Source organism: Dipodomys spectabilis, unplaced genomic scaffold (assembly GCF_019054845.1).
Source record: "Dipodomys spectabilis isolate Male_0828 unplaced genomic scaffold, ASM1905484v1 ptg000018l, whole genome shotgun sequence".
In the NCBI taxonomy this organism is placed as follows: Eukaryota; Metazoa; Chordata; class Mammalia; order Rodentia; family Heteromyidae; genus Dipodomys; species Dipodomys spectabilis.
This window is the reverse complement of record NW_024870695.1, coordinates 5,814,337-5,830,894: the sequence shown is the minus strand read 5'-3', so window position 1 is coordinate 5,830,894 and position 16,558 is coordinate 5,814,337. Positions and strand designations below refer to the sequence as shown.

Below are 16,558 nucleotides of genomic sequence, written 5' to 3'. Positions count from 1 at the left end.
ACTCAGAGGCCAAGAGACTGGAAGCCCCTTGGAGGGCTGAAGCAGGCGGGAGGCAGGTACCTGTACTGAATGGTCTCAGATGTGGTAGATGCCCGGAGTTTGGTCATGAGAATGCGGACGATGTTGAAAAGGAAGATAAAGTTGATCTACAGTGTGGAGGAAGGGTGGTGAGACATGGACATGTTGTCAAGGTGGCTATTCCTCAATACTAGCCTCAGAACCCCTCTTCCCTCTCCATACTTGATGAACACCTGCACATTCCCAGACAGGGCCCCTCTCACTCATTGGGCAGTACCTATTTTTAAGCAGAGGGATCCAGAGTAAGTTTCTTTCTATCTATCTATCTATCTATCTATCTATCTATCTATCTATCTATCTATGGACCGCCTGTCCTCCATCCAGGTTCTTACCAGCAGGACCAGGATCATGGGGCCCTGGTAAATGTAGTCAGTGTATATTCCAGGCCGTTTGCCAAACCAGCACCTGGAAGGTCAGAGGGAAGGAAGGGGTGGGGGTCATCTGGATTGGCTTTAGTGACATGGGGAATGTCAGCGCCTGTTAACACAGAGCCAGGCCCTGCGGTGAGAATGAGGGCATCCACAGTTCTGAGCCTGGCAATTGGTCCCATTGCAGTGCTTCAGTTATCCAACCGGCAATGTGGGGGCAGCATCTTCGGCTATGGGGTGTGAAGTAGGGAGCGAGCACTGAGGGACTGTGGAAAAGGCCACCCAGGAACAGGTGGGGCCCACCGCATCACAGTTTCCTTGGTACCCACCCCCTAACTCCTGGGTTGGGGCGCCCAATGGGTGCTGGCGTTGTGGGATCCCAACACTTAGCAGTCTTTGAGTCTGGCCAGTTGGAACCTGAATAACCTTAAAGGGAGAAACTTTACAGGTATGCATGGAGCAAGTGGTAGATTTGTCCCACGTTATCTCGAGTTTCTGTCTAGTGAGCTCTAGGGAGTGGGTGACCAGAGGGTGAAATGGATGGAAATTCTATGTCCTTTTGGGACACAGATGTACAGTGGCTAAGATCTCAATGATTTCACACACCAGAAATTGAAGTATGTATGTGAAACCTCTTGATTTTTTGTTGTTGTTGTTAAAAGCTGGCTTCTAAATCAAAATTTTAGAAAACACCACACAGGCCAAACTCATCTGTAAGCCAGCCCCTGCTGTTGTTCTTCTATGCAGTGCTTACTTCTTACCACTAGATGGAGCTTCAGGGCTGCTCAGACCCATCCTCATCTCTCTCTTCCCCGCCTTCCCTTCTCCTCTCTCTCCTCTCCTTCTCTCTCCTTTACCCTTCTCATACCTTCACCCCCCCCCCCCCCCCAACAAACAAGCAAAGAAGTCTGGGTCCTGACATAAAAGCAGAATGCTCCAAGGCCCTTGGGGAGTGCCCGGCAGTGCCAGACTCTTCCTGAACTTGGCTCAGGAAGAAGGAGGTGACTTACTTTTCATTGTCGTAGTATAGCTTCCCAATGGCCCAGGCCACGATGATGGGGAAAGGCACACCTGGGGGAGAGAGGGGCATTCCCAGAGCCCTTCAGTGGACACCAGGGGATGCCAGGCTTGGAGCACCCCAGGGAGGTTGCACAGGGCCTAAGGGTCAGGGTTTCTGGGGGCTGAATCTGAACTCAGCATGCTCATGATGCTCCCCCAGGCCCCCAACCTCTACCCCTGAGAAGGGTGTGTACCACACCACCATGCCAGGGTGTCCTCCATCTCCTAGGCCACAGCTGGCTGGCTTGATGGGAGAGAGGAGGGGAGGGGAGGCTGGGGCAAGGGAGGCCCAGCTCACCCCAGCCGATGCCAATGAACATCCACTTGCGTAGCCTGTCGGTGGAGTAAGTGAGCACAATGGCCGTGTGCAGGTAGCAGCCTTCGCCAAACATCCAGAAGAAGTTGGTCACGTGGAAGTAGTTATAGGCGGCTGTCACCAACCTGCACCAGCCCTGTCCCCCCCAGAGGTGATGGTGAGCCTAGGGGAAGGGGACAGTGGCAGCTCCCCACCCTGGGTATGGTCCTCCTTAGGGGCTTCTCTTCTGTTCTATGGGCACCAAGGGCCCCTGCCTGGCCCCCTCTGCAGGGCAGTGCCTCCTCAGGGCCTCCTCAGGCCTTGGATTTGGCCTCATCCTGCTTCCTTTCTTAAGACGTACCACATTGCTCTGGTGGACCTCAGGGCTCATGGTGAGCTGGACCACGAACCATGTGGCATTGCGCAGGATGAAGGCCGAGATAAGGTTCCAGTGGATGATGTTTCTCAGGCACCGGATGCTCCTGGACAGCAGGGGGCAACAGGAGAAGAGAGGGGATGAGGGACAGGTGCTAGCATCATGCCTGTCCTGATACATAAATGACAGAACTGAGGCTCAGAGCGAGCGGGGCTGACAGGGCCAGGTCAACCCAGAGAGGAGGCAGCAAGGCAGCCCTGATGCTTCATGCTTTCCCAGCTGTTGGCTACCCAGACATAAACTCTGGGACAGAGCCTAAAGCCAGGCCTGCTCCTTACTGGGGGTCCCCTCCTACTCCCTGGGGCTCTAGGACTGCAAGTCAGAGGGTTGTCAGGCATAAGAGGTCTTCAACAGGAAGCCCTCCCTCCAGCTCTCAGCCCCATGCTCCACTCCTGCCCCCACTTGGGTCCTGGCAAATCTGAACCCAAAATAGCATGTCACTCCATGGAGCCCCCATCTCTATGGCTCCACCTGACTGGTCACCCCAGAAGGGCAGAGACCAGCCTAGGTGTGAGTAACAAAGGCAGGTGTGAGTTTTGTCCCTCCCCCATGCTGTACCTCCTCACCCCTGTGGCTTCTTGGAAGCAGGCAGAAATAGACCCAGGAGACCAGAGACTCCCATAGATTCTGGTCCAGTCCATGGACAGGGAAGGTTAGGGTGCCCCCTTTTTAGTCCCTCCCACTCCAAGGCTTCCTGGGGATGCAGGAGCATCTTCTGTCCACCTTCTTCAGGGCACAAGGACAGCAGGAGGCAGTCCCCAAGCCTTCTTACCTGAGCCGCAGAAAGAGGATAAAGGCCACGAGGAGGGCCACCAGGGAGATGCAGTGGCCCAGGTAGTTGATGATGACAGCGATGTGGTAATGCACCTTGCTTTTCTTCTGTGGCAGGAGAAAGGCAGAGGTCAGGTGGGGAGCGGCGGAGGTGCGGCGGAAGAGAGGCAGAGGTGAGGTAGGAAGAGGCAGAGGTGCGGCGGAAGAGAGGCAGAGGTGAGGTAGGAAGAGGCAGAGGTGCGGCGGAAGAGAGGCAGAGGTGAGGTAGGAAGAGGCAGAGGTGCGGCGGAAGAGAGGCAGAGGTGAGGTAGGAAGAGGCAGAGGTGAGGCTCCCACATAGCTGCACCTCATGTCACTGTATGGACAGAGCGGGGGGTGATGACAGGGCTTGTCCCCTGCTGAGCCCCTCTGTGGGTCAGCATGTCCCACCTACCTGAGGACAGCTCTGTCCCCAAATGCTGTGTTATTGGACAGATGTAGGCTGAACCAAATCCCTGTGACACAGAGTTCCTGGTGCTCACCCCCTGTGTGCTGTTCTGCTCACAGCTGCCCATGTTCCTATTCTGTTCTAATGCCAGGGCTCCAGTGGGTGCAGAGACCCCAGCTTCTGGGACCTCTTTCTTCCTCCCCCACCTTGGATTGAGTCCCCATCTTTCTGCAGCCGCCCGATGCTCCTATTCCGCAGGAGAGGGAGGGGCAGCCCTGGGGATGGAACTAGACTGCACACAGGATCCTGAGGACTCCAGTTCTCCCCTCCCCTGGCTGCTCCAAGGGGCTAGGCTGCTCCAAGTGAATGTGTATGCTGGTACTGGGGCTTGAACTCAGGGCCTGGGCGCTGTCCCATAGCTTTGTTTTACTCAAGGTTGGCACTCAACCACTTGAGCATCAGCTCTACTTCTGGAATTTTATCCTTGGGGATAAAAGTCTCATGGACTTGTCTTCATAGGCTGGTTTCAAACTGTGATCCTCTGATCTCAGCTTCCTGAGTGGCATGGGCCACTGGTGCCTAGATACAGATGGTTTTCTTGTCTGTCATATCTTCAAACCCTCAAGGAGAACCCAGAGGCAGAGGTGGAAGGGTATCTCCATCTTATTGTGCAGAAAAAGATTCAGAGATAGGTTCACTCGCTCAAGGTTGCCCAACTTGAACTGTAAAACTGCCTCATACCTGCACATACAGATTGGCAAGAGGCTAAGAACATAAGGCAAGGTTCTGCCCCAAAGTGGGGGACTAGGAGGTCCTTAGTGCTCACAGATATTAGCAACACACAGGTGCTGGGAAGCCAAGCTCACAGAGGCCAGTTCAACTTTTCCAAGCCCTTGAGGACCTCCAGCCTTTTCTGGACCTTCCCATCTGAACTGCAGAATCCACAGCAGTCAGAGCTGGTCCTCATCAGCCCTACCCATCATTTAGACGAGAAAACTGAAGACCATGCTCATCCAAGAACAAAGGAATGCCTCAGGGGGCAGACACATAGCAGGCATCCACCAGGGCCCTCTCTCGCTCTCCTTGCTTGCTGCACCCCTTGCTCTAGGAGGCCCAAGAGGCTGGCATAGAAACCATCTGGGGGCAGGGGTATGCAGGAACATGGCAGGAAATCATATTAGCAACTCAGGCCTCATCCAGGAAGTGTGAGCGGAGGTGTGAGCGGAAGCAGGACAGCAAGAGGAGGGGAGAGGGGCTGTCCTGCCATGAAGTGTGTTTACAGAGAACCTCAAAGGCCTCTAACAGCTGCTAGGATCCTAACCAGAGGTTCCTGAACATCTGCACATGCCACAGTCTGTCTGGAAGCTGGTACTTGACTTTATTAAAATTTCCACAAATCTGGGCTGAGAAGCCCCTGGGTCATAACATCTGTGAAGGCAACACATGCGACACCTCTGCTTCATTCACAGGCCCAGGGCAGCCCACTGTGTGGGTGTCAGGAAGCCCCTCTGTCAGGGCCTCTGCCTTGGGCCCCAGTTGGGATATGCCTAGGTCACTGGGTTTGGAGGAGTCATTTATTAAGCATCTACTGTATTGAGCACTCTACCAGACTCTTACCAACGTCATTGATTTTCTTTTTTACAACTGAGTCCTTGCATCTCTGTTTTTCCATGAAAGAAGATGCATCATTCGCCCAAGCCCAGTAGCTAGCAATCAGCACTTGGGCCAGCCTGGCTTGAAAGTCTCTCTTCTCAGCTGGGCACTGGTGGCTCATGCCTGTAATCCTAGCTACTCAGCAGGCTGAGACCTGAGGATGGTGACTCAAAGCCAGCCCTGGCAGGAAAGTCCAGGAGACCCTTATCTCCAGTTAACTACCAGAAAACTGGAAGTAGAACTGTGGATCAAAGTGATAGAGCAGTAGCCTTGAGCAAAAAAGCTCAGGGACGATGCCTAGAACCTGAGGTCAAAACCTATAACTACTCCCCCCCCACTCAAAAAAAAAAAAGGTCCCTCTTCTCCCTGAACCTATGATGCATTTCTTAGGGCGTACAAGCCAGGACTAGAAACAGAGGCTCTCTCTAGAGAGCTGTCCTGCAGGCATGGCCCAGGATTATTGGGAGCTCACAAGGGCTTTTCTTCACAAGGGTCAAAGGAGGGAAAGGATGGAACAATCCAGGATGAAGGCTTATTTGACTCCCTGAGGTGCTGGGCCCACGGGGTGCAAGCTCTGTCTCTCATCTGCTGTTGCACAAGCTGATACTATCCCGGAGCTGAGAAGACAGCTGTAGAAATGACAGCGGACACCCCGGGAGACGGCTGCTGCTGTGATATGAATGTGCTCCCCCAAATTTCGATCCCCAGTGCAGAGGTGTTTGGGTGATGGGGGATATCACGTGACAAGGCAGTTAGTGCTGTCATCTCTGGAGAGATTCTGAGGGAATGGCTTCCTTTCAAAAGGTGGGTTTGGTCCATTTGTTTTCTCTGCCCCTCTCTGCTCTTCCACCATGGGATGACAAAGCAAGGAGGCTTTTGCTTCAAGAAGGCCTTTATAAGACATCAGCCCTTGACCTTGGCTATCCCAGCCTTCAGAACCATGAATGAATCAATGTCTGTTCATTATAAATCACCCAATCTCAGGTGTTCTGTTACTGCAGCACAAAACAGACCAACTCAGACATGCTGAGATGAATGCATGCCATGACACCCAGACAGAACAGCCAGTGAGACTGAAAAACCTCCAGTACCAACCAGACATCTGGCCACCACTCTTTACAGACAGTAACACCTTGAGAGACACTCCTGCCCCACAACACTGAAAGGTGGCTAGCAATACCCCAAGAAAAATCCAACCACATTCTAAAGGGAAGTCAATGACACTTGGGAGGAAATGCCAACAACATACCAAGGGACAGCAAAAGGTCCTCTAGGAGATGCCCAGTGACACCTAGGGTCAGTGACTGCCACAGAGAGCCACCAAGAACTGGAGAAGTAGCTGATGTCCAAAGCACCTGTGAGCAAAGCCAAGCTTGGGGTCCCAGCCAGGAAGCCACTGCTTGCTAGAGTCTGGTCATCAAGGGCATAGCTCCCCACAGCCACCTTTCTCAGGGTCCCCAGCCTCTGCTGGCTGGGGACCATTGGTGAATACATTGGTGGACATGACGCCCCTTTCCTCTGGTTGCTGACTTGCTGGGGCTGTCCCTTACATACTGTCCTTCAGGGTGTGGGGTATCACTTCTTCCTACTACCAGGATGAGCTATTCTCAGCCCCATCTGCTTTGGGCCACACAGCAACCTCCAAACCCCAAACAGGCTGCCCACCAAGTCCATGATGTTCCCACTATTCTGCCAACATGTGTGTAGGGAACTCATGAGAGGCAAATCCCCCAATCCTTCCTCACATAACCTTGCTGGAGGAGAGAGGAAGAGACTCCATCCCAGGCAGAGCTGGAAGAAAGGGATGCTGAAGTCAGTGAGCCTGCTGGGCATTTTTGGTGGTACTGGGATTTGAACTCAGGAGCTTGTGCTTGCTAGGCAAATGTTCTTCCACTTAAGCCAAGCTATGCTTTTTAGTTATTTTTAGTTATTTTCCAGATAAGATTGAATTCTTGACTGGGGTTGGCTTTGAATGCAGTCCTTCTACCTAAACCTTCCCTTAGCTAGGATTTGCCCATGACTAATCTTGGTCAAACGTTTGAGACCTTATCCAAAAAATAAGTAAAGCATAAAACCAGCTGGAGGTGTGATTCAAGTTGTAGAGCACCCATCTCGCAAAGATTTGAACGTAAAGCCCTGAGGTCAAATCTCAGTACAAAGGAAGGAAGGAAGAAAGGAAGGAAAGAAGGAAAGGTGAAAGGGAGAGAAGAAGGAAGGGAGGGAGGGAGGAGGGAGGGGGAGAGGGAAAAAGGGAAGAAGGAAGGAAAAAAGGAAAACAGCTCCCTTTGGGTCTAGAATCCAGTGGATAGCAATAGCGGTGGAAGGGAGAATTCATTGAATTTCCATTTATGGTGTTTGGATTTTGTATTATGTGGTAACAATGGCTATTCAAAAACATTAAAAAAATTTCCAAGGATCTTTTCTATCCCTGGTTGTGATATAGCCCCTGGGAGCTGTGCCTTGATGTTTCTCCTAGATTTGGGGGAATGGAAACAGATGGGAATCTCCTGATCATCTGTACCCCAGCCCTGCCTCAAGGCACCCAGCACAGGCAGCTGCTTATGAGTGTGGCTAGAAGGGAGGAACAGGGTCCTGGCTCTCTAGCAGCTCTCAGCCAGCTGCCCTGGGGCTGGGCTTCCACATCAGCCTCTAGCTCCCTGACCGCCAGCTAGCCATGTGGCAGGCATCCAGCTCAGGCTGGCAGCCCTGAGCCCTGAGCCCTGAGTGCGGGGGCCCTGGCTCACCTCCTCATTGAGGATCTCCTGGCACTCGGAGTAATTCACACGTGCAGCCCAGCTGCCGTTGGCCAGGCACTCCCGGTAACCGTTGTCTGGGAAAAGAAGAGAGACCATGACAGAAGAACAGCGTAGCATCTGCCTGTCCATTCAGCTGTCCATCTGTCCGTCCATCTGAGCAGCACAGGATCTGCTGGCTGGGGTCTGAAGCAAAGCTGGGAAGGAATGTGTAAAGATTCTTCTGTTCCTTTTTGCCCACTGGCCCCACACAGGGCTACAGTGGTGCCCTAATACCAGCTCATGGGGCCATGGCTCTTTCCACTTAAGCTGGCCCGATCATGCCACAGCATTGTTCATGGACAGAGTTGGCCAGCTCTGGGCTGCTTCCCCCAAGTCCTTTTGTGGCAGTAGATTTCATGGTGGGTGCTCTTCTGAGATGCTCCTATCTTGGGGCCCTGTTTGCCAGCAAGAATAACCAGATCAAGACTCACATGGAAGGATATGTGCTAACAGCCCATGTGGCCAATTGAACAGCAGAACAGCCCTTGCTGGAGGTTTCCGTGGGTAGTCCTCACGTGGGAGTGTTTCATGTAGGGTCGGTGGGAGCCTCACAGGACAGGTCTTGGGGGAAGGCCTCATGGCACATTTAAAAGGTCATGGGGCAGAAAATTACAGGTGATGAGGGTGTGCTGGTGACGTCACTCAGGGTGGTTCTCACTTGACAGACAGCTTACGAGGGATTTGCTATGCTGTTTCTCGTCTGGCCCCTGGCATTCGGGAAGAAGGCAGAATGGCAGCTTAGAGACAGCACGATCTGTGCAGCTGTCAGCCTGGACTGCAGCCAGAACCTGTCACCTTAGGAGCTGCTGGGGGGAGGATTGACTACAATTCCTGGCTTTAGGGCTTTGGAGGGGCAGGGAAGCTCCAAAGAATCCATCTCAACTTCCTGCCCAGCCCCCTCAAGCACTAAGGTCCTCAAATCCAGTAGAGAAGGGACCAAGAAGGTTCTAAATTCTGTTCCGTGTCCTCTGCTGGTAAAAGCCACTTACCCTACCAGGGCCTTCTCTGGCATCAGTGGCTCTGTTTCCTTGAATTAATTCGGACTCTAAGCAGCACTGGCTATAATAGAGACATTGGGCCCTGAGCTGTTTCTGCTGAAGTCTCCATTACTGTGGCCTCTCTGCGGCTCCTGCTGCTCTAGGGTGCTGGACCACAGCTGAGGAAGTGGCCTGAATCCCAGTCCTTGGGCCTGGAGCCCTGCAGGGGCTCTCATATATAGTGTCAGGCCTGCTTTAGCAGCTCCCTAATGACCATGAGCCAAGGGATCACCAGACAGTTGGCAGCATCAGGACCAGAGAGAGATGTGAAAGGGGACTGGGGGGTGAGTTGATGCATGCCAGGACAGGGGATTGTGGCCTGGCTTTGGAGACTTAACAACTGTGGCTTCCTCTTTAACCAGAGGAGCTGCTCAGGTTGTAGAGAGCATGCAGGAGTCAGACTCCATAGATTTTTTTTTTTTTTGTCGGTCGTGGTGCCTGAACTCTGGGCCTGGGCGCTTAAGGCTAGTGCTCTACCAGTAGAGCCACAGCACTACTTCCCAGCTTTTTCTGCTAATGTGGTGCTGAGAAATCGAATCCAGGGTCTCATGAATGTGAGGCAAGCACTCCGCCACTGAGCCACCTTCCCATCCCTGATGGATTTTTTTTTTAATAGCTCTGTCCAGCTTCACTGTAAGGAAACCCAAGTTCCAGGAAGAGCTATGCTCTGGGCAGGGTTTAGTGACAAGACGACAGATACTCTTCTAATGAGCTCTTGTGAAGACAAAACCCACTGCACACATCCAGAGCTAAGGGCTCAGCAATGGGGTGTTCTGGAAGGTCTGTGGACAGGATGGGATGTGGAGGCTAGGAGCCAGGGGAGTACAGGGTCTGCTATGGGTGAGAAATGCTTTGCAACCAGAAGCTGCAAAGAAAGGGGTAGTCGGAGGGAAGGGCATGAGGTCATGTGACCTTGGGTAGCTCACTCCTTATCTGTCAGCCAGAAAGATTTTTTTTTGGGGGGGGGCGGTCAGTCATGGGGCTTGAACTCTGGGCCTGGGCACTGTCCCTCAACTCTTCAGCTCATAGTACTCTACCACTTGAGCCACAGCACTACTTCCGGTTTTCTGGTGGTTAACTGGAGATAAAGAGTTTCACAGACTTTCCTGCCCAAGTTGGCTTTGAACTGAGATCCTCAGATCTAAGCCTCCTGAGTAGCTAGGATTACAAGCATGAGCCACCAGAGCCGGGCTCCAGAAAGATCTTGATAGCAATTCCCACCTCGCTGGCAGAGCATTTTTTAGTTAACAAGTGCACCGTGCCTGTAAGTGTACCTGACATATGGTGTAGGCTGTTTTGTTTATTATTATTGTCTCTGAGCTGTATTTATATAACCTTACATAACACTGGGAACATGTCTCTTGTCCTTATCAAAGCGGGGGCGGGGGGTCTAGATGGAGATTGTGGAGGAGTACCCTCTGTCCTGTCTCCTTATACCAGTTTGGGATGGGATACCTGGAGTTGGTCTCTAGGTCAGCCTATCCCAAGCAGCAGGCTTTGGCCTCCTGGGATGAGCTGACCCCCAAAGGCAAGGAGCCCCCACAGAGAGGATTCAACCTCCTTGTCTCTAATTGTTGAGCTGAGCAGTCTTCCTGAAGGATCATGGGAAAGTGGATATTTTTGGAAATGTTTCCCATCCTCCTGAACATCCAATGCAGCAGGAGGGATGGCACGGAGGAGAAGCCTAGAAGTACGTCCTGGCAATAAATGAATTAATGAGTGCCTAATGATTAGGTACAGCTCTGCTTCCCCACCCACTGATGATACCGGTGGGCACGGTCATCTGGCTCTGAGGGCACCTGCAAAGACGGGGCTGGGGAAGGGGTGCTTCCAGCCCTGGAATTCTCACTCTGTTAGGGATGGACCAGCACCCCTAGGGAGGGACCAGAAGGAAAAGTGAGGGAGCCCAAAGGGTACTTCACCCCACCCCCCACCCATCCTGCAAGTGGAAAAACTGAGGCTCAGGAGTGGGAGGGACTGCTGAAGGCAGGGCTGACACACATCTAATCATGAAGTTCTATGAAGGTTTCCAAGTATCTAGGGGTGCAGAATGAGAGTAACCCTTGAGAATGAGAGTGGAGGGTGCTTGTGGGAGTGGCCAGGGTCAGTCAGGAGCAACAGGATGCCCCATGTGAAGTGTGACAGCTCAACTCTGGGACTGGGGCTAGACATCAGGCTGCCTGAGACTGGGCCATGGTGCTGGGAGAGAAACAGGGCCCCTGGTAGGTTGGCCTCTGTGCGGCGAGGCAGAGGATTTGGCATGGGGTACGGAGCAGTGAATGGTCTGGGGCACCAGGACTTGTGACTGCCTCTAAGCTCCGTGACCTTGCATGGTTATTAACCAATCTGGGCTTCAACTAGCTACTAAATTGCAATCTGGTTGACAGTACATCCTAAGCTCTCCTTGGCCTTTTAGACTGTTCTCCCCCTTCTTCCTACCCCTCTACTCCCCTCCTGCATTTTTTCTCCTCTCAGGGTCAGGGCATGGCTATAGATGCATAAAGCTACTTGATCTGGCTCTTCCATCCTTCTGTTCTGCTGTAACACCTCTCGGGGACTCTCTCAGGACCTGAACCTTCTAGTCTGTAGCCCTAATCCATGGGGAGGGAGGAGGGGAGAATTTGGGAATCATGAGTTGTAAGAAATCTTTAGATTGGTCACCTAACTTCTAATTTTCAGATGAGGGGTCAGAAGGGGACATGTGTTGAGGGCACACAGTGGGTCTTTGATGGGATCACCTGGTATCTGCATTCAACTTCAATACCCCATTGGGGTGCTGAGTTCAGACCCACAAGCTTCAAGGGTTCACACAGGGGGCCCCAGGGATCTGGGCTGCCAGTCTCCCTTGGGCCCCTAGCCTGCAGCTGCTCTTCTCTTGCTAAGCAGGGACCTGAGTCACTGACAAGAGAAAGCAAATTAATTCTGAGGGTGGCAGGTGCTATCTCAAGAAGCTGCAAAGCCTGGCACAAAGTTCAGGTCTTGGGAGTGAGGTGTTTACCTGGGGATCAAGTATCGGAACAGCCCTGGGTCAGCTCTGCCCCACCCTCAGCCATCTGCAGACCTGGGAAGCAATTCAGCCCCATCCCCCCAACACTCTGGGAGCCCTGCCACCTGGCTAGTGGCCTAGGGAGGCCTTGGAACATCTTTGAACTCAGGCTATTCTGATAGTTTCTGCCCTACCTCAGGTGGGTAGTTGACGCCACTGGACTAACTCAGTTTGTTAACCACAGGAGAAATGTTCCAGACAGACCTGTCATTCCAGCTCCACCTTTAGCAGCTGGTGACCTTGACCTTAACCTCTCTGGACCTTGTTCTGAGGCTTTAATTCTATACCAGGTGACAGTGTTTTCTTGTGAGGAACAAGCACAGAGCTGGCCTTCAGTGTTATTGCTATTATCTCTCCCATTTCCAGAATCCCCCATCCTCTCCCACCTCCCAGAGCACGGTCCACCCTCTAGCTTCTTCCTTACTTGTGGTGTTGTAGCGGACACCATAGAAAAACGCGGGGCAGGGCCGAACCACCAACTGCCCTGCAGGGCTCCGGGGCCAGCAGGTGCCAATGAGGTCCACGGAGGCATTGCACTGTAGCCCTGAGGACAAGAGAGAGAGAGGGCTGATGAGGCACAATGAGACCCCTCCCTAAGCAGCCAGAGGTCCCTCCAGAATCCTGCTCATACCCCCACTAGCTCACACTCACCCATCAGCTAGGGACCACAGCAATAGCCCACGTGCAGACATGAGCTCATTCTATGCCAGGGGAAAGAATCTGCTACTGGTGCTAGGACACCAGGGAGTCAGTGTGGGTTCCAGAGCAGAGGAACACAGAGATGTCTGGAGGTAGGGCTGAAAGTTAAAGATCTGGCTGTATGTCTCACGTCCCCTGGCCTGCAGCCTGATGATACTTCTCTTTGCCTCTCCTTCTTTCGGTGACAGATTAGAGTTGCAAAACTTTAGAGGAACACCTAAGAAGAAGCACAGCCTGCCACAGTCAGAACCCTTTGAAACCAAACAACATCTGGCCGGACCCCACAGAGAACCAGCAAAATGGGCTTGACCTAGCTTCCAGCTGGCCTGATGTCCACACTTATTGAATGTGTTGTTTGCACCCTGGTCTGTGCTGGCAATGAACAGCAACTCCGGGCTTATGGTTTCAGAACAGGCTCTGCTACTAACTTTCTGTGCAACCATAGGCAAGATGCTTATCCTCTTATGAATTCAACCACTTGGTTGAATTAGATATGAGTGTGTGTGTGTGTGTGTGTGTGTGTGTGTGTGTGTGTGTGTGTTACTGGGGATGGAACCTAGGGCCTCAGGCATGGCAGATGGATGCTCTATCACTGAACTATACCCCCAGTCCTGGGGCTTGAACTCAGGGTGCTGTCCCTTGAGGCTTTTTGCTGAAGGCTAGTTCTCTACCACTTGAGCCACAGCTCCACTTCTGAGTTTTTTGGTGGTTAATTGGAGATAAAAGTCTCATGGATATTCCTACTCAGACTGGCTTCAAATCACGATCATCAGATCTCAGCCTCCTGACTAGCTAGGATTACAAATGTGAACCACTGGCACCTGGCTAGCCAGATGTTTTTGACTGTACATAGAGGGCTCATTCTATCATACCACATTGTGTGGCAATAAGAGGTGGGGACAGATGAGGGGACATTTATTGAAAAGGGGGAACTGTGTGCCAGGCACAGGGAAAATTACATGGGATGTGATGAGGAGGGCCCAGAAGTGCCACACACACACACACACACACACACACACACACACACACACACACACACACAGTCAGTTAGATTAGCATCTACCCACCTTTCTTCCCTGATCTTCAGAGAGCAGGTGCACAGATAGAAGGACACTGACCACAGTCAGCACCAATCTAGAGCTAATGCAGGGGCCAGCCAAGACAGCTGGGTCTCCTGGGCCAGAGGACCTAGCTTTCCTAATGCCCCATCTTCTAGGGACCTAACAAGAGCTCTGGCCACACTCACAACTAGTCCTGGGATGTGGGGACTCTCTAATGAAGGGTAGGTGTGTTCTGTGTCCTCAGGTTAACAACTAATTCCCTAGCACCTTTATTCTTTTTTTTTTTTTTTTTTTTTTACTGTTATTTTAAAGATGATATATACAGAGGGTCACATTTCTTTTTGGACAATGTCACCCCTAAGCTTGCTCTCTCCCAGCACTAGCACCTATTTTGACTTTTTTTTTTTTTTTGTCGGTCGTGGGGCTTGAACTCTAGGCCTGAACGCTGTCCCTCAGCTCTTTAGCTTAAGGCTAGCGCTCTACCACTTGAGCCACAGCACAAAAACCACTGGTTTTCTAGTGGTTTATTGGAGACGAGTTTCACAGACTTTCCTGCCCAGGCTGGCTTTGAACCACGATTCTCAGATCAGATCTCAGCCTCCTGAGTAGGTAGGATTACAGGTGTGAGCCACCAGCACCCGGCTCTATTTTGGCTCTTGCACCACCTGTCCACGTGGGCGTCAGTCATATTTAACAGAGAAGTAAACTGAGGCCCACATGGTTACCAGCTTGTTTGACCCTAGGTATTTAGTAACTAAACATGGGGCTATCTAAAGGCCAGGGTGGGTTTGACGCTGAGCTCTTCCCACAGCCACACAGGGGCCCAATCCCAGCTGCTGCTCCTCTCAGCAACATTGGTCTGCACCCATCTGGGCCCCAGATCCTGCACATGGCCCTGTGACCCTCCCTCTTGTCACTAGGTGGAGGTGGAGCCGGGAACCCAGTGGAAGATGCGACCTTAAATTAAGAACCCAGAAAATCCTGGAGGAAATTAAAGACTGTGAGACAGGAAGGAGAGACTGCAAGAACGGGAAAGACTAAACGAAAGGGACCAGGGGACAAAGGTGCCCTTCCAGAATCGACCAACTCACCCCTCTTGGACTGGATCTGTGGACGGGGCTAATGGGGGCGTGGTTATATGTACAAGGGCCAATCAGGAGTGACGAATGAGCTCCTGGAAACACCGCTTGAACTTCAACTAAGAGGTCAGGAGAGTGCAAAGAGATGAGCTGGACCTCAGAGACCAAGAACAGGGTGCAAGGCAGCCTCTCAAGTAGGGAAAGGAGATCTCAGGTCCCTAGGTGATCCAGCAGAGCAGGGGCTCCGAAGGGGACAGGTGTGTAGGAGTTGGGAAGGGGACCAACATCTCTTGAACACTGCTGTACACCAGACACCGTCAAGGGAGCCATGCATTAAGAAATTCATGCCACTCACGCAAGCCAGGCAACCAACCACTCTCTGAGTGGAGAAGGAAGGGGTGGGAAGGCAAGTGATCAACGAGAGGAGACAGGAAGGAGATAGAGGCAAAAAGACCCTAAGGATAAATAGGGAAAGGAAGTCAGGTCTCGACTGATCATGCCTGTAATCCTAGCTATTCAGGAAGCCAAGACCTGGGGAAGTCAAGTCCATGAGACAATTAATTGACTCCAAGTAATCGTCAAAATGGCAGAAGTGGAACTGTGACTTAAGTGGTAGAGCACCGAGCCTTAAGCAAAAATAAACAAAAAATAACAATAACAAGAAAAGGCCCCAGGATTAGTATCAAAAAATTAAGTAAGTAAATAAAATTCTAAAAAAGGAAAGGAGAAGGTAATTTCAGAGGGCAGGGTGGGTGTGTATGGGAAGAAAGTAGGAAGTCTCCAGTGTCTCAAGTCTATTGGCCATAACTTCAAGGTAAGGCTACTCAAGTTCAGGACCCTCCAGGGTCCATTGCCACAACACTCAGCCTCTTCTGCATTCCTGGGGGGGTGAGCAGAGTAGGTATCTTCCAGCCTGGATATTATAATATGGCAGTGAGGAGCAGTGAAAGCCAGCCTTACAGCTAGTCAAGTCCATTCACCAGCCAAAGCATACAAGTGAGCTGCAGGAGCCACGTCCTCCTACAACCCTTCCCATCCCTCAGTGTCCTTTCTAATTAGTTAAGGTATGGGTGGGGAAGAGGAGGCTGCTCTTTATTCAGCAAGTATTTACTGACCACCTAAGAAATCCACTCTAGAAATGAATAAATGTCCTGCCTTCATGGAGACACTGTAAAGCAAGCAAACAGCTGTTAGGGAGAAATACTGTTGAAAAAAAACTACAGTGTAAGGAGATCAAAGTCTGAGCTACTTTCATATGGTAATTCTCTAAAATCCTAATGGTTAGAGACCTAAAGGATGGGAAGGGAGCCATGTGCATACCCAAGGAGAGGGTTCTAGGTGGAAGGGAAAGCAAGTATAAAGGCCCTGAGGCAGGTATGTGCATGGGGTGTCTAAGAGGTCCACATCCTAGTTGGATTAGAACAGGTAAGGACCCTTTAAAGGGGGTCAAGTGAATACTCAAGTGCAGCTAGCTGAGTCTTGGTTTCTTTGCTCAGTTTGTTACACAGTTCCCTTGTGACAAGACTTAGGGCTCAAATGTGCTCCACCAACCCTCCCATAAGTAGATAACTTCAGAGGGAAATCAGAACCTGGCTCCTGTGCCAGTTAGGTGGGGTCTCCCAGAAGAGTCTTCTTGGAAAACCAAATGGAGTGGACACATGGCAACAACCTGGTGGCAGGAAAGTTTATCAACCCATCTGATTTAAGCCACAGGTACCCCAGAGGGGAGCCACTGGCGCTGGAGATAGCCTCTG

General features: G+C 51.7%; 1 protein-coding gene across 2 annotated transcripts in view; it reads right to left on the bottom strand.

The window, feature by feature from the left end:
* Positions 1–16,558, bottom strand: part of Crhr1 (corticotropin releasing hormone receptor 1) — a 40,903-nt gene that overhangs the window by 1,151 nt on the left and 23,194 nt on the right. Inside the window, exons 3-10 of one of the 2 annotated variants that reach the window (XM_042673849.1) lie at positions 12,390–12,509; positions 7,832–7,917; positions 3,009–3,115; positions 2,162–2,282; positions 1,804–1,957; positions 1,457–1,517; positions 411–483; positions 61–146 (exon numbers count right to left, since the gene is read on the bottom strand). In XM_042673849.1, the coding sequence (XP_042529783.1) occupies positions 61–146; positions 411–483; positions 1,457–1,517; positions 1,804–1,957; positions 2,162–2,282; positions 3,009–3,115; positions 7,832–7,917; positions 12,390–12,509 (808 nt within the window). Of the gene's footprint in view, positions 1–60; positions 147–410; positions 484–1,456; positions 1,518–1,803; positions 1,958–2,161; positions 2,283–3,008; positions 3,116–7,831; positions 7,918–12,389; positions 12,510–16,558 lie in introns of those variants that run through there. The other variant, XM_042673850.1, reaches the window with a different exon arrangement.